This window comes from Rhipicephalus sanguineus, chromosome 5 (genome assembly GCF_013339695.2).
Source record: "Rhipicephalus sanguineus isolate Rsan-2018 chromosome 5, BIME_Rsan_1.4, whole genome shotgun sequence".
NCBI lineage: Eukaryota > Metazoa > Arthropoda > Arachnida > Ixodida > Ixodidae > Rhipicephalus > Rhipicephalus sanguineus.
In genome coordinates this window covers 184218143-184234765 of record NC_051180.1, presented here as the reverse complement: position 1 = coordinate 184234765, position 16623 = coordinate 184218143, and the positions used below count along the sequence as shown (strand labels likewise).

General features: G+C 47.5%; 1 protein-coding gene and 1 long non-coding RNA gene across 2 annotated transcripts in view; one reads left to right on the top strand and one right to left on the bottom strand.

The window, feature by feature from the left end:
• The window catches only part of LOC125758489 (uncharacterized), a 210298-nt gene that overhangs the window by 114455 nt on the left and 79220 nt on the right, over nucleotides 1-16623 (bottom strand). The gene's annotated exons all lie outside the window — the stretch shown is intronic.
• The window catches only part of LOC119394501 (origin recognition complex subunit 2), a 69443-nt gene that overhangs the window by 3281 nt on the left and 49539 nt on the right, over nucleotides 1-16623 (top strand). Inside the window, exons 2-5 of the mRNA XM_037661807.2 lie at nucleotides 3024-3116; nucleotides 3186-3260; nucleotides 3329-3436; nucleotides 3528-3622. Of these exons, the coding sequence (XP_037517735.1) occupies nucleotides 3024-3116; nucleotides 3186-3260; nucleotides 3329-3436; nucleotides 3528-3622 (371 nt within the window). The remainder of the gene's footprint in view (nucleotides 1-3023; nucleotides 3117-3185; nucleotides 3261-3328; nucleotides 3437-3527; nucleotides 3623-16623) is intronic.

The following is a 16623-nucleotide window of genomic DNA, read 5'->3' as shown; positions in this document are numbered from 1 at the left end:
TGGACTGGTCAAGCCGTGATCAGTGGCTACCTGCAAGTAGGACAGAGAACTTGAGATGGTGCATTCGAAGTGGTCGAGTGGTTAATATCACTGATGCTCAAGAGCTTTTTACAACAAATGACTAATTAACATGTGTGATCAGTCACACCCGATGACTCCAGCTGAGACTGTTTATTCGACTTGTTCTTGCCTACTTCTCATTCCCATCAAAGTGGGAAACAAACATATGATGGCTTTGGTAGACAGCAGTGCGTCTGTGTCTATAATAAACGCCAAGCCGGTGGATGCAAGTCGCCTGCGTAGTGGAAGAATCCTACAGGTACGAGGTTACGATGGAAAAGTGACATTGCGTAATGACTGGGCCTCAGTAAACATTGAGTTCCAAGGTCATAAAATAGAGAGATAAGTATCGGTGACAGATGGTGCAACGTACAGCTTTCTGCTATCCAGACTAGATACCGGTATAAAATTAAAAATCAACATGTAGTGGGACAATGTGGTTTTAGTCGAAGGGGTACCAAGGAACGGGTCAAAACAGGGTAGACAAGATAATCTACGAGTTGTCAAGTATGCGGAGAATATTGCAACAACCTACGCTAACTTGTATGCGCAGGAAGCTATCCTCAAGCGATGAAGTCTTAACAAGGTCCCTTTCGAGCTAGCTGACAAAACTGCCGTCCGAAAATCACCTTATAATACGTCAAGAGAGCAAAAGATGTCGCTTAAAGGGGCCCTGCAACACTTTTCCAAGTAGCTATGGAATAGCTTCACTAAATGAGCTTATTGCCTCACGAATCGACTGCAGCAAAAATTTTTAGAATCCATCCAGTACGAGCGGAGTTACAAAGATTTGTCCCACGCTGTAATTGCTTTCTCTCATCTCGACAAAAGCGCTGGAACAGGGGGAGGTGGCACGGGGGAAGGAGGTACGCCATGCACGCCTCGTGACCTTGAGTGCTTTTTTTTTCTTCAAACATGCGCCGTACTTTCAGTGTGATCATGCAGGCGGGCAAGTGGCGGCCTCTCGCGGTGGCCGCAGTAACTACTGAGCACGCTATGTTCAAATCAGCCAATGATGTGGAACTTGAGTCAGTGATGCAGTGATTTTGATTAAATAGCATCATTTGTTGAGAGAAGAGGAAGTGATTTTCAACTGACTTTAAGAATTTATTGTAAATCCCAGGCTGTGTGCTGCGTTGTAATGACCCTCAAGAGAGGGTTAACAGTATTTATAAATAAATAAATAAATAACGTTTAGCTCGCGTGTTCTCGGGCGCCTCGATTACCACTCGACAGCGTTTTCTGACCATGCTGAAAAAGTGCTGCAGGGCCCCTTTAAGAAAGAGTAGCAGGAGATGCTAGGCGCCGATATAATTCGACCTTTGGTATCCCCCTTCATTTCTCCCATCACGATTGCGCCGAAGAAAGATGGAACCTTCAGATTGTGCACCAACTACAGGATTCTCAAAGGTCAGATGGATCTTATACCATTTCCCATGCCAAAGAAGATAGACACGGTTGTAGATGAGACAGGTGGTCTCCGACACTTTTCACGTGCTGACTTGTGCAAAGATTTCTAGCAGATTCTACTAGCTGAAGAAACAAAGATGTACGTTGCTTTTATAGGGCTATTCAATTTGTACGGGTATAAACGGCCTCCTTTCAGTTGGAAAAACTGCCCAGCATGGTTCCAGAAGATCATGAACATCTAGGTGTTTTTTCCAATATCTACTACATAGACGATATTATCGTCTTCTTCAAAACAGAGGCTGAGCATCGGGACCATCTGTCACCTGTCCTGGATGTGAAATGCCTTTGAGGTTGGCACAGCTCAAGGTTACTTTTAAGAAAACTGCATTCATTGAACGTAAAGTTGCATTCTTTGAAGAATCTTTCATGGGACAACCAAAAGTACAAAACAAGAGTCCATTGAGAGGATCTCCCAGTTGGTGGAATCGTATGACATCCATTCATTGTACGTTTTTTTGTGATTGGCAGGACATTCTAGATCTTTTGTTTGAGGCTTTGTTGTAGAAACTGGATGCCTCACACCCTGAACACTGAAAGAAGTTCCCTATGAATGGAACAATGAATGGGAGAGAGTCTGCTGCAATTTGGTGCACAGAATCTCTGCTGGCCTTGTTACCCTTTGAACTGAATACTGATGCCTCACGTTGTGGGACAGGTGCAGTCTTGTATCAGAAATGTCCGGAAGCATCAGGCTGAGAAAAGTGACACGTAGTAGGTTACTACAGCTACACCTTCAAGTAACTTGAAGTCAACTACACCACTACTGAAAAGGAAGCACTTGCAGTCCTGAAGGCAATTTGGTACGTACCTAGAAGGTACTGAGTTAACCTTGTTCACTGATCACCAAGCACTCACTTATCTATTGAATATGACCCAAACTGAAGGATGTGTTGCCAGATGGTTGAACTACTTGCAGCAGTTTGCCATTTCCCACCGGCCTGGACCTCTATTGACCGATGCATTTGTTTTGTCAAGACTGACGGTACAGAACAGCCGGAAGAAATCAATAAAGTAAAATTGTAGAAAGGAACAGAACAACTAGTTTTTATTGAAGGTCGCTATCAAGTCCTGGTTAGAAAAAAAGCTAAAAAGGGGGCCTGCGCCATATTGAAGTGAATCCATGTTTCAATCGCGCTGTTTCTGGAATTCACCCAAATAAGCTTAATTTTCTTCAGAGCTTGCATGCTTCTCAGATGCGCACCGTCTTCCTGCCCGGTATCTCTGCTGATGGCTTTAATAGCACTGCGATTTTATTGTTCAGAACCGTAACTAGTACAAGTGCCAAATTTTAGATGAGGGGCTTGTGCTGACAAGGAACAGCCTTAAAACTCCCTGTTAGGACTTGCCAGTCAGTGTTTGTCAATCCTCCTACACATTCTTTATTTGTTTGCCCCGTTGTTGACCTTAATAGATTTGAACTTTCTAACCGTTTTGCCGCACTATTAAAAATGGCAGTTTCTAACTAGTGCTTAACACTGGTGCTTCTCCCGCAGTTGCAGTGAAGGAGTCTGTAGCAGAGCCGTCTCTGACCAATGAGTCGCCTATGGTTGCCGGTGTGCAGCAGGAAGAGGCACCAGTTCCCATAGGTAAGTCCGAAAGCATGCACGATTGTACACTGCCATAGCTGCAATAATGTGTGTATGCGTCACTTAAAGGTCTTCATGCCACCAGTGACACACTAACGGGACGCCAAGTGTTCAATCTCACTTGCACACCAAAAGCCAAACATGGTAAGCAACATTGCTATTTTTGGTTTTTATTTTGTTCACAATTGTCTGTGCCAATTTCACGCACGCAGTGGTTAAGGCTGCTTCGAGGACACCGAGCAGGGAGCAGAGGAAAGGCTCCTGCAGTACGCCTGTTGCCCCGAAATCACCTTACTCGCTGAGAAAAAAGATCAAGCAGAGTGAGTGTGTGGATACCTTCCCTGTAGCTCTCCTCATTACTAGCAGTATCGTGATTTTTCTTTTTTTTCCCCCCTGTGAATATGTTCGAAGAATTGTCGAAGATGAAGAATGAAGCGGAAACATCTTCTGGTGACTCGGACAGTGAACACTCATCTGGAGATGACAAGGACGAAGAAAGCGATAAGGTGACTATAGGGCACTGTTCATTCTATCATGTAGGCTTGTCTGGTAATTCACTAACACGTGGAACTTTGCTTTCTCCATATCCTGCTGTTCCTCCAGCTTTTGCATGTCTTGCATGGTGGCAGCTTGGTATTCGCAATGTCTGTAGACGGTAGTGCCACACAGCGAACGGAGAGACACACACCACGAGGAAGATTAGCAGACGTCAAGGCGGTATGGTATGGCTACGCTTTCACGTGCAGAACGCACCGACACGTACTGCAAAGAAGGCTTTTCTCACAATGGTCGGTAGTTGCAATATCCAACATATGTGCGCCATGCTCCTGCATGTATCAGAACGGGCCATCGCGCATGTGCGAGGATACCGCTTGCCACTTCTTTCCTTGTCTTTCCCTTCCCCTCGTTACCCACGCAGCTATATAAGCGTCATGAATAAACGACCAGGTTGTCATTCCTTGTTCATCAACGTGTCGCCTCAGTTCCCTACATCGAACACGAGTTTGTCTCGGCGGCAGAATGGATGTCGTCAAGCGCCCAGAACCGCTGCAGCTTTCCGGAAACCTGAGGAGAAACTGGCTGCAGTTTAAACAAAAGTTGGAGCTCTTCCTCACAGCCACATCGTCAGAAAAGCCAAGGACGGAAGCTGTGAAAGCGGCCATACTCCTCAGCGCCGCAGGTGACGATGCCTTGGACGTGTACAACAACTTCGCGTTTTCCGAAGGTGAGAACAAAGAAGATTATCAAACTTTGGTCAAAAAGTTTGAAGAGTACTGTGTCCAGCAAGGCAATGAAGTTTATGAACGGCATGTATTCCGCCTGCGAGTACAAGAGGAGGCAGAACCGTTTGAAAGATTTTTGAGGGACATCAAGAAGCAAGCAAAACTCTGCAACTTTGGAGAGCTTGAACAATCTATGATAAGGGACCAAGTGGTATTTGGGATCAGCGATAAAAAACTCAGACAGAGAATGCTTAGCGAGAAGGACCTTACTTTGCAGAAAGCTGATCAAATGTGCAAAGCAGCCGAAGTATCTGCGCAGCAAAATGCAGAGTGGTCGAAGGAAACCCGGCAAGTGGAGTACACAAGAAGAACGGAACAGGCCAGCAATAAACAGGCTCGATGTCGTCAGTGCGGTAGATTCCATGCTCCAGAAGAATGTCCAGCTCGGGGAAAGTTTTGTTACGCATGCAAAAAAAGAATCATTTTGCGGCGTGTTGCAGAAAGCGTCACGTTGACCAAGTGGATCATACACAAGAGGACGATGATAATTTCAATATCTTGAATATCAGCGTGTGCGGCGTGGCGGATGGTGTGGGAGCAGATTGGACAGTGCGCGGCAAGATAGGCGGCCAAGAATTCAGATTTAAAGTAGATACTGGCTCACAAGCGAACCTACTACCTCTGTCCTTGTTCCGGCGTGCCAACCGAGCAACTGAGCCAAGAAAAAGCACTGCAGTTCTGACTGCATATAATGGAAGCATTATCAAGCACGTGGGAGTATCAACAGAAGTCCTGCATTTAAACGGCCGAGAACGTCAGGTTGCATTTTTCATTGTGAAGAAAGGTCGCAATGCCATCATTGGTCTCAAGACATGTCAGGAATTCGGACTGATTCCAACAGTGAATGCGGTAGACTCCAGAGAAGACACTCCCCAGCTGGCTTTTCCACACCTATTTCGCGGAACGGGCTGTGTAAAGCGACAGTACAAGATGGTACTGCGACCGGATGCCATTCCAGTGGTGCAGCCTGCCCGGAGGGTACCGTTGGCGATCAAGGAGCAGCTTCGCGAGGAGCTGAACCGCATGGAAAGGGCCTCTATCATCGTGAAAGTGGACGAGCCTACCGATTGGGTAAGCCCTTTAGTTGTAGTAAGGAAAAAGGATGGCCGTCTTCGCTTATGTATGGATCCAAGAGTCATAAACAAAAGCATAATGCGCGAACATTATCCTATGCCATCTCGGGAGGACATTGAAAGTGAAATCTCGGGCGCAAAGTACTTTTCCCGACTAGACGCAAACGCAGGTTTCCACCAGATACCGTTGGACGAGGCTACGTCACGCGTTTGCACCTTCGCAACGCCCTTCGGTCGCTACAGGTTCTTGCGGATGCCATTTGGAATTTCTTCAGCAAGTGAGGTCTTTCAGAAGACGTTAACAGAAATTTTTGAAGGCTTGACAGGAGTGCGTGTATATATTGATGATATACTAATCTGGGGGGACTCGACAGAGCAGCATAATGAACGGCTGAAAGCCGTACTAAAGCGAGCGGAGCAAGCTGGGATGACGTTTAACGCCCAAAAATGCATATTTTGTGTGACACAGATAACATTTCTTGGTGACGTGATCAGCGAGAGCGGTGTCCGCCCCAGTCCAGACTTAATCGAGAGCATACACGCTATACCGCAGCCGAAAGATAAGCAGGCAGTTCGCAGAATGTTGGGCGTTGTAAATTACTTCCGCAAGTATGTACCCTCGCTCAGTGACAGGACGTCACTACTTCGTGGCCTTTTGAAGGAAAGCGTGGTGTTCGAATGGACGTCAGCACACGCGCACGAGTGGGCTCAGATCTGCAAAGCTTTGATGAACCCACCGATACTAGCGCTCTTTGATTCAAAAAAAGAAGTGAAGGTAACTGCAGACGCCTCTAAAATCGGCATTGGTGCCGCCTTGCTGCAAAAACACGGAAACGACTGGCGCCCGGTCACGTACGCATCGCGGGTTTTGAGCGAGAGTGAAACACGCTATGCTCAAATTGAAAAGGAAGCGCTGGCTATAGTATTTGCGTGCGAAAAGTTTCACCAGTTTGTCTATGGCCGCAGGGTTCTTGTCGAAACTGATCACAGGCCTCTGATTGCCATCGCCCAGAAAAGTGTTGCGGACATGCCACCAAGACTGCAGCGATTTTTCATCCGTCTTTTCAAATACGACTATGTCTTGCAGTTCATCCCTGGGAAAGACCTGGTGCTCGCAGACATGCTGTCCCGTACTGCCACGCTGCCTGGGGCTGCTGATGAAGCGGAAGACATGGAGGTCCACGCAATTCAGGTGGTTTCAAGCCTGGTAAGCAGACGAACAAAGCAACGACTTCAAGAAGAGACCCGCGCAGACCCGTATTTAAGCAGCGTGGTAGAGCAACTAAAGGCAGGTGCGACGATTCAAGGGGAACTAAAGCCATTCACATCGGAGTTATCGGCAGTGGACGGCGTACTGCTTAAAGGGAGCAAGATCGTCGTGCCGAAAAGTATGAGATCAGAAATTCTGGGGCGGATACACGAGGGCCACATGGGACAAAACAAATGCAAGGCCAGGGCACGTAGGCTAGTTTTTTGGTCAGGACTCGGCAGTGACATTGAGAATCTAGTGCGAACATGCCAGGTGTGTCAAAAATACGCCTACAGCCAGCCGAGCGAGCCCCTGCTACAGCGGCCTGCATCGAAACGACCGTGGTGTCGTGTCGGAATTGACTTGTTCCAGTTTGCAGGGGACTCCTACGTCGTGGTGTATGACGACCAGTCGAACTTCCCGGATGTTGAAAGACTGGTGGGCACAACAGCAGCGGAAACTATTTCTAAGATATCTGCCATATTCTCTCGCTATGGCATTCCAGCGCAAGTATGCACCGACAACGGGCCCCAATTTGCTTCGAGTGACTTTGCTGCCTTCGCAAAACGGTACGACTTCGAGCATATAACATCCAGCCCTAATTTCCCCCGCTCAAACGGTTTAGCCGAAAAGGGCGTACAGATTGTGAAACGAATTCTCAAGAAAACTACGGAGGGCCGTGAGGATTTCTGGCTGGGCATGTTGGCTTACCGTTCTTCCCCCTTAGAAGACGGACGGTCGCCCGGAGAGCTGCTACAAGGTCGTCGTCTTCGGTCAACGGTCCCAGAGTTTAACGTCGAGGGAGAGTGCCCTGTATCGAAACATCGGCAATCACTACAGGGTAAGCCATTATCGCCCCTTGATGCAGGCAACGTTGTTCGGATCAAGAATGGGAACTGGTCACGCAAAGCAACGGTACTTAAGGAGGTAGCGCCGCGTTCATATCTGGTCAAAACGGAGAGCCAAGGGCAGCTGAGGCGAAATCGACAACATTTGCTGCAAACACATGAACGCTGCGAAAACGAGAACGGCTACGAGAGCGGCCTGGAAGACTTCGAGCCGCCCAAGAGCGTAGGACCAACCGTCGAAGGCTCGGAACCGGCACACGGCACGTGCGACGTAGCGGCGGCTGACCGCTGTTCAGACCCGCAAAGCACCAGGGTTTCTGAAGAAACCGAGCAAACAGAATCACCGGGAGACCCATCTGAATTGCCAACACTTCGTAGGTCAACGAGATCCCGGACGGAGCCGCAGCGCCTGCGCTACGAAAAAAACTTTCGTCAGATGTGCTAGTTCACTTGTGTTTCTTTTGTTTGCTTGGTATTATAACTACAAATTGTATGAAGAAAAGATGTATCAGAACGGGCCATCGCGCATGTGCGAGGATACCGCTTGCCACTTCTTTCCTTGTCTTTCCCTTCCCCTTGTTACCCACGCAGCTATATAAGCGTCATGAATAAACGACCAGGTTGTCATTCCCTGTTCATCAACGTGTCGCCTCAGTTCCCTACATCGAACACGATACACTGCACACAAACCAGCTTGCCAGCAAAACAATGTCACCTTCATTATAGCAAAATATGCCAACCAATAATGCACGGGGATCACATGCATGGTAACTTGTAGGCAAGCCTGTCACTGCATTTATATTGCTTATTGTATGCCATTCTAAGAAGCGGAGGCTGGACATACTTGTTAGGAGAATAACAAAGCACATACTGAACACAGACAGAAAACAGACGTACTGTGTTCAAATTTTCTTGATGTGTTCAAATTTTCTTGTTCTTGGCACACCAATCATACCGTCCACGCAGTTCTGAAGACACACGCGCAGCCTACGCCCAGAGTCTATACGAAACTACTGCTGAGCATTGCATCTGCTGCTGAATAAACCTGGCTCGCTAACTGCTTCTTGCAGTTTTGAGCCCAGTCGCTATCAACTCGATCATAGGAGCTCAGGCAGTTCGTGTATGCCGAGTAAAGTTGAAAACTAAACTTTGCCTCAGTCACTGAAGCCTTGGTTGCCAACAACGCAATTGTGGTAAGACTGTAGATGGCGGCCATGCCTTTCTGAAGGTTTGTAGCCGTTTTGGTTGTTCGCGAACGCCATTTTTGCTCCTTTCAGTTGCGCATTTGTGCCGCTTTGTGCTTGGCGTGCTCCAAGGATTGTCTGGAATTACCGGGTGCCGGCCAACTATGACTGAATTAACGAGAGTTTGGTGCCATTAAACAGTACATATGCTTGCCGGGACCAAAAAACACATCCGAATTATCCGATTTTCCGAACTAACGAGCTTTTACTGTACTTGCATAAGACAATTACTGCAATAAATTCTCTCTCTGAGTGGAACTGAGCAAAAGGGATATATATATATATATATATATACAGTGATTCCACTCCTGCGCCAACTGCGCCAAAGTGCGCCAAATTGTATTTACTGCGCCATCCTGATAATATCGACGAAAATTGCGCCAAACTGCGCCAAAGTCTCGGGTTTGGGGGCGTCTATCACCGGCAGTCGCACGGCCGGCGCGTCAGAACATGTGCAGCTTGATCTTGTGGCTGCCAAAGTCGCAACCATGGACCATGAATTTTAAATCCCAATAAGCCACGATGCCATGCACGGTGCCGACACAGCTTCTGTTCTGCAAGTCGGCTCGACAGCAAAACGCGCTCTCCGCAGAGGCTCGTGACGTCTAGGCCTCTCGGTAGCGAGAAAGTGCGACGGTGATTCATCGGCAGACGTCGTCTGTTCTAGAAACGCTGCTGATAGCTCGTTTCAAGCGTCTCACGGCACGTAAGGAAAGCAATGTTCAGTAATAACTACATGTGTGCTGTTAAACTGTATGTCACTTCTGTTTCCGTACATCGCGGAATGAAATCTGGGATCGCTAGCAGCATGTAGTATATGGAACAATATGGAATTTTCCTTGCTTCGCGTTTATGGAAGAGCACGCGAACGGTGGAAACGCGTTCAAACTATTCCTCGGATATACTTTATCCATGGATCTTCATTCGGAAGAACTTTTTCGTAATTACTTATACCAGCACGTCCGAGTTTAATCACTCTGCGGTAAATACCCTAAAAGGCCCTGCTCTTTCGAGCTCACGTGCTAGGGTTCCAATTCGAATTTTTTGCTTGCTTTTTAAAAATGTCATCTCATTAATAAAAGCATATATCCTGGTCGGAGCAGCCGCAAATAGGCAGCTGTCAGTAGCGGGCCCGTCGCTGACGGCCCACAGTGAAGCGGCTACCCCATGTTACACGTCCGCCCCTCGCTTTTGGGGGTCAATAGCTGACGGGTAAAAAACCTCAGTTTCGCTTAAGGGCGAAGCAATGAATGCGATACCAACAAATTGTATTGTTAAACGAAGTAAGGCTAGCAGCTAACTCTTTTGGATTGGATCTCGCGTAACTCAACAAAACACTGATTTAACGGAATATGGCCGCTCCAAGAACCAAAGCGTTTTCTTGCTCTGAGATCTCTATACACGAAGGAAGCGTTGAGAGCACAGCAAGTTCACGAGCCGTCTCCTGATGCCTCGAGATGGCGCGCGCGCAAGCGATTGCGCCCTTCGAACGATGCGGTTCCCTCCCCCCCCCCCGCTCCTCTGGCGTCCTTTCATGCTCCTTACGAAAGACGGGCGGGGCGTTTCCTCTCTGTTTGATGAGCAATCGACGGCAGGCGCGCACGCGGGAAGATGTTATCTCATGCAGACGGCCGGCTATAGCTTAATCTCCGCTTCAGCCGCGTTCGTCGCCAGCGCTCGCGAGCTTTTACCCGCGGCTAGAATGCGCGTGGTGATGTTATTAATTTGGTCTTTATACAGAAAATTACGGCAATGGCGACGGCAGAAATCCGCGGAGAGCGTCCATATAGTTATCACACTAAACATTTTAAAAAAGTTGAGGAGCCATTTCACTCTGTGAAGTGGATGATAAGCGAAGCTGTTTCGCACATGGCGAGGAGGTGACCTGGTGAAGGACAGTTTGGTATGTAAGGCCAGGTTGTTAACGTTCAATAACGCAATATTAATGCGAAAGCATCAGATGCTTTATCAAACACGAAAATTGACCGTCGGCGGCGTCAATCGATTGATGCAGAAAATCATCATCTGATTTCATCATCACGTCATAGATCGTCAAAACTTGTGACGTCATCATGGCATCATATATCGTGACGTCACGTGATGACGCCATCACGACATCGTCGCTTTACACTGCTTCCGTAATCGGTGCGCCGATCATGGAGCTAGCGCAGATAGCTTGCAGAGAAGGAGGGGGAGGATCAACCCGTCGATCGAGAAAAAACAGAACCTGGCTTTCGCCTTGGAGTTTTCTTAGGGAAATGCATTAGGGACAGTGTGGCTCTTCGGCATTGAAGCACTGCTGTACATCACGGCGTTTGTCTACAATGTCTGCTGATAACCACATAGATGTATTTAGAGTGTTATTTCATAGAGGCAATTTTATTGATCTGGTATTCTGTTTATTTGCTAGTGTCGAAAATAATCGCCAAAGAGGTTAATTCAGAACACTCAACTGCATGAGCCCTTATTTTTTCATTAGCGAGTGAACTATGCAGTTCTCCTGAGATGATTTTTTCCATGAAATTTACAATGAATCGAAATATTTCTAGCCTTCAGAAGAGCCCCATAGTAATATTCCTGTGCTTGAATGTTATTGCAATATGCTTCTGTAGTGCACTCCAGGATGTAAAATTCGCTGCTCCAGATTGCTCCCAGATACAAAATTATCTGCTCCAAAGTTCTCCAAGATGAAAATTTTGCTGCTCCAAAGTGCTCCAAAACGGAAATTTTGCTGCTCCAAAAATTGCTCCAAATCAGAAGTCCTCGATAGCATCACTGTATATATCATGAAGTATATATATATATATATCATATATCACACACACACACACACACACACACACACACACACGTAGTTGAACCTCTTTACTAGAGGCACCGCATATAAAGGACAAGAACTGCTGCCCGATGCGTGTCTCATAAAGGGATTCGTGTGTATATGAGTAATAAGAAGGGCAGGCACACGTGTAAACACAAAGAAAATACATTGATTCACCGTATCATCCGCGGATCTATCTTTTTCAAGACTGGAGTTGACAGGTACAGTTGTCGAATTTATACCCGTTCGCTGAGAGAGGGGTGTGAGGAAAAAGTTCTATTACAATAGCAAGAAAATGGCGACTTCACCAACAGAAAAGGCATAAAACATGTTCACTCACAGGAAGGGAAGCGGAGGAAGTACTTGTACAGTAGCTAGAAAAACGACAAACAACAACAGCAGCAAAAAGACTAATATCATGCACTCCTTTCAAAAATGGTGGTGGGAGAAGAGGAGAAGGAACAAGTGGGGGGGCCACCAACAGCAAGAGATGGGGAAAGTGCTTGTACAGTAGCAAGGAAAACAATAGCAGGAAAAAAAAGAATGTTGCCTCAGAGGACTGATGTTTGTAATCGAACACTCCCTGGCGAAAAAATCCGACCCTCGAAGCCAGCGGGTTGTCTTGCCTTATACGCTACGTGCTCCGCCCATACCTATTTCTTCTTCTTGATTTCGACTAAAATGTCCCAAACCCTTGGTTGTTCCTTGACCCACTCTGCTCTCTTCTTGTCTAATAAGGTTTCACCTATCATTTTTCTTTCCATTGCTCGTTGCGTCGTCCTCAAATTTTTCACCCGTATTCAAAAGGAAGAAGAATCAGCTCAGCAGTTTATCATTAAACTGCAACAGCTGGCAGATAAATGCATCTTTGGAACCATGCTGAACTGCCTGCTTCGCGATAGTGTATAGAAGTCGCAGTAGTGACGTGCAGAAGGCCCTACTTTCACACCCGAAGTTCACGTTGCAGGAGGCGAAAACATCGTGCTGGCCACAGAAGTTGCAGTCAGCTTATGAAACAGATCGAATCGAAGGAAGAGGCAGAGCTTCACAGACTAGCCAGTGATAAAGGACAGGCAGCAAGAAACTGCAGTCAGGCGAGTGGATCGTCCGAAGGCTGTTGCAGGTGTGGGAGCCGCAAGCACGCTGAGACAACTTGTGTCATTAAACATGCCAAGTGTTTCAACTGCAGGAAAAAGGGACACGTAGCTACTGTGTGTCTGGCTAAAGGAAAGCAACCACAGCAGCGCTTGGTGTGGAGCAGCGGCACAATAGAAAATGCTGAAACGGATCTTTTGACACAGTTGTACACATTGAAGCCGTATCCAAAGCTAGACAATGGACTTGGTCAAGCCAGTACCGACGTATAGCTTTTGCTGGGCAGAGTCGACATCTTGATGGAAGTAGACATTGGTTCACCTGCATGCGTGGTGTCCTGGGACGTCTACTGCCGACAGTGAGCAAGCTGACCTTGCCTTGGAAAATCAAGCTTGATGTTGTCATGCTACATGGGCCCATTGTCCATTGCTGGGAAGCTGACGTTCCCAGTTTCATACAGCGGCACAACTGTCACGGTGTCACTGACCGTAGTTCACGTCTCCCGACCGAGCTTGTGTGGCCATGATCTCATCCGAGCACTAAACAAAGCAGGTGCTGTGGTTTTGGGTGTGTCCAGTGTTAAACAACAAGGGCAAAACTTGCAGGCAATCCTGTGCAAGTACGAGGACGTATTTGGACCTAAACTGGGTCTGTTCAAGCATAGTTTCCTACAATACTTACTAAAGGGAACTCTGGCGCTAGTGTCTATGGGAGCTGCAATGCATCGCGCTTCAGCCAGCATGGGAATCATGGGTAGTACACGGATTTGTCTAAACTTCGTTCTTTTGGCTCTGTTTGGCTCCGCGTCGCCTGCATCCGCTTTGTCGCAAAACGAAGTTCAGCAAAAATCAGCAGTTTCACTTCACCACTTTAACTTCTTTAGGCTCACCGATTCAAATCTGGTCACGAAGTTCACAACGATCCATTCTTTTATCCGAAAGAACACCAAAACATAGCAATAAACAAAGCCACAAGTGCGTTCGAAGCCCACAAGCACAAAGACTAGGCAAATCCGTGTACTACCCATCATTCCCATGGTGGCTGAACGATCGCAGCGCCAGAGTTCCCTCTAGGTCATCTTAGGAAACTCTATGTGTTCAAGGTCCTGCCTGCTCATCTGTACATGAAGGAGGATGCAGTTCCAAAATTTTTTAAAGCCGGGCCTCTCCTGTATGTAATGAGAGAAAAGGTGTCCAACGAACTGGACAGGCTCTTGAAGTCCTGAGGACTGTCCCCAGTGACTCATTCTGAGTGGGCGACGCCCATAGTCCCTGTAATGAAGAAAGACAGAACAGTCTGACTGTGTGGTGATTACAATCTATAACGATGAATGCCAGCTGTGTGACTGAGCAGTACTCGCTACCTGTAATCAAAAACCTTTTTGCAGCACTGCACGAGGGTGACGTGTACAGCACATCGGATTTTTGAGGCGCCTACAACCAGGTCCTCCTAGATAAGCAATCAAAGAAACTCACTGGCATTAACACACATTGTGGATTATTCTGCTGTAACTGCCTGCGTATGTCTTCTGCCCCCGCTATTTTTCAGCGTACAGTGGACAGCGGGCTGAACGGGTTGCCGGGAGTCCAGGCATATTTGGACGACGTTCTGGTTGCAGAGAAGGTGAATGACAGCAGAAAGAAATTCAAGGTGGTTCTTCAGTGCTTGCGAGATTACGGAGTCCAGCTAAGGAAGGACAAATGTGCCTTCAGGATGCCTGAGGTTTTGTACCTTGGCCACGAGATCAGTATGGAAGGGCTGCAGCCTCTGGAGAAGAATATGGACGTTATAATGAAGGTTCCAATGCCCGAGAACGTCAGTGACCTGCGTTTCTACTTGGGTCTTCTCACCTACTATAGCAAATTCCTTCCCAATATGGCCAGTCTACTATCGCCGCTCTATGACTTGCTTACAAAAGGACGTCACTGTATTTGGGGCTCTCAGTAACTGAAGCATTTGAGAAGTCAAAGCACGCCTTACGTGGTGCCAAAATGCTTACCCACTTCAATTTCACTCTGCCGGTGTGGCTGGAATGCGACGCGTCACTGACTAGAATCAGAGCTGTGCTTTCCCAACGCACTGTCAAGGCTGACAAGTCTATAGGTTTTCGGTCTCAAAGACTTTCCAAATCGGAAAGGAAATATTCTTCAACTTGAATGTGAAGCGTTGGCTCTAGTGTTTGGGGTTTTGATGTTTTGGGACTACCTACTGGGAAGAACCTTCACCTTGGTCATGGACCACAAGCCACTGGTGGGTCTATTTCGTGAAGATCATCCCACGCCCATCATTTCTGCTGCAAGAATTCAGCATTGGTCCTTGCTAATGGGAGCATACCAGTACAAAATAGAGTACAAACCTGGCTCAGACAACCTGAATGCAGACACCGTAAGTCGGCTTCCTGAGGACACCACAGAGGACACATCAGAGAAGCTACCCGAATGCGTGCACTCGCTGCAGCAGCTGGATGACATGCCCCTTTCATCACAAGTACTTGGAGAATTGACCGACAATGACCTGGTGCTTACAAAGGTCAAATCTGCGGTTGCAACCTTACTTGGTACGGCAGACTGAGCTAAGCGTTTACGATGGCCTGCTCTGCTTGGGTCACCAAGTCATGATTCCTGAAGCAGCTCGTGGCAACAGGCTGCAACTTCTGCATGAGATGCACCAGGGAATGTCCGCGGTGAAGGCATTGGCCCGTACCGTGGTGTGCTGGCCTGGCATTGACGGAGCTTTTGAACAAATGAATAGAAATTGCCCTAGGTGTGTGCAAGCCAGAGGAATGCCACCGGCAAAAAATTCTAGTAAGCTGGCCTCTAACGCATGCGAATTGGTCACATGCGCATTTGGATTATGCAGGTCCACTGAATGGTTCTGGTGGCCCACATTCAAAATGGATCGAAGCAATTCCATTGCAACATGCCACAGTGCAATCGACAGTTTCAACGTTGCGTGAAATATCATGCAGGCTGGGCGTACCAAGAACTATTGTTATGGACAATGGTACTTCAAATCTCGTCCAATCAGCCATTTTGACACTGGTACTCGGTTCACGTCAGAAACCTTTAGCGGGTTTCTGGCAGGAAATAAGATCAAACATCTTCGTACGGCAATCTATCACCCCCAATCCAACAGACTTGCTGAACGCACCATGAGGACACTGAAGGATGGCCTCAAAAAGGTTCGGTCAGGTGATCTGTCCGAGTGAATAGCTAAACTCCTCCTTAGCTGCCGGAGAACACTCCTGGTTGATGGAAGATCGCCATCTCAACGTTTGTTGGGATATCAGATCCGTTCTCGGCTAGACACATGCCTCCCACCGCCTCTCACTTTTCCCATTTGTCTGCAGACCAAACAAGAAAGCAAGCTGGGCCCTGGCACTCCTGTTTGGGCTCGCAACTTTAGAGAGGGAGAGAAGTGGCTGCCGGCCACAGTGAAAGAAAGAAAGGGATCACGAATGGTCATCTTCGAAACAGCAGAAGGTGAGCTGCACCGAAACGTGGATCAAGTCGTCATCGATACAGCCCCGCGCCAATACAACCCCCGCAAGACCACGATCGAGCAGTTGATGCGTCGAAGCTACCTGAAGAGGAAGAGCCAACTGCACTTGGTCGATCGACCCGTACAAGAAAGCACTTACAGCGGTACTCACCTTAAGGAGGGAAGAGTGCTGCAAAGTGATAAAGAAAAACAAAACCGGTGTTTGCACATACGTCAGAGTGACGTAATCGCGGCCAAGTTTTTTTATAACAGCTTTAAATCGGCTGCCATGGAATAAACCATGCGTAGTGTTCCTGTTCTTCTGTAAGCGTTATTACACGCCTGGCCAAGGGCCGCAGACGTACGTGCGGGGTTATAATAAACCATTCTTCCTGGTCAGGTCACAATTTGGAATTT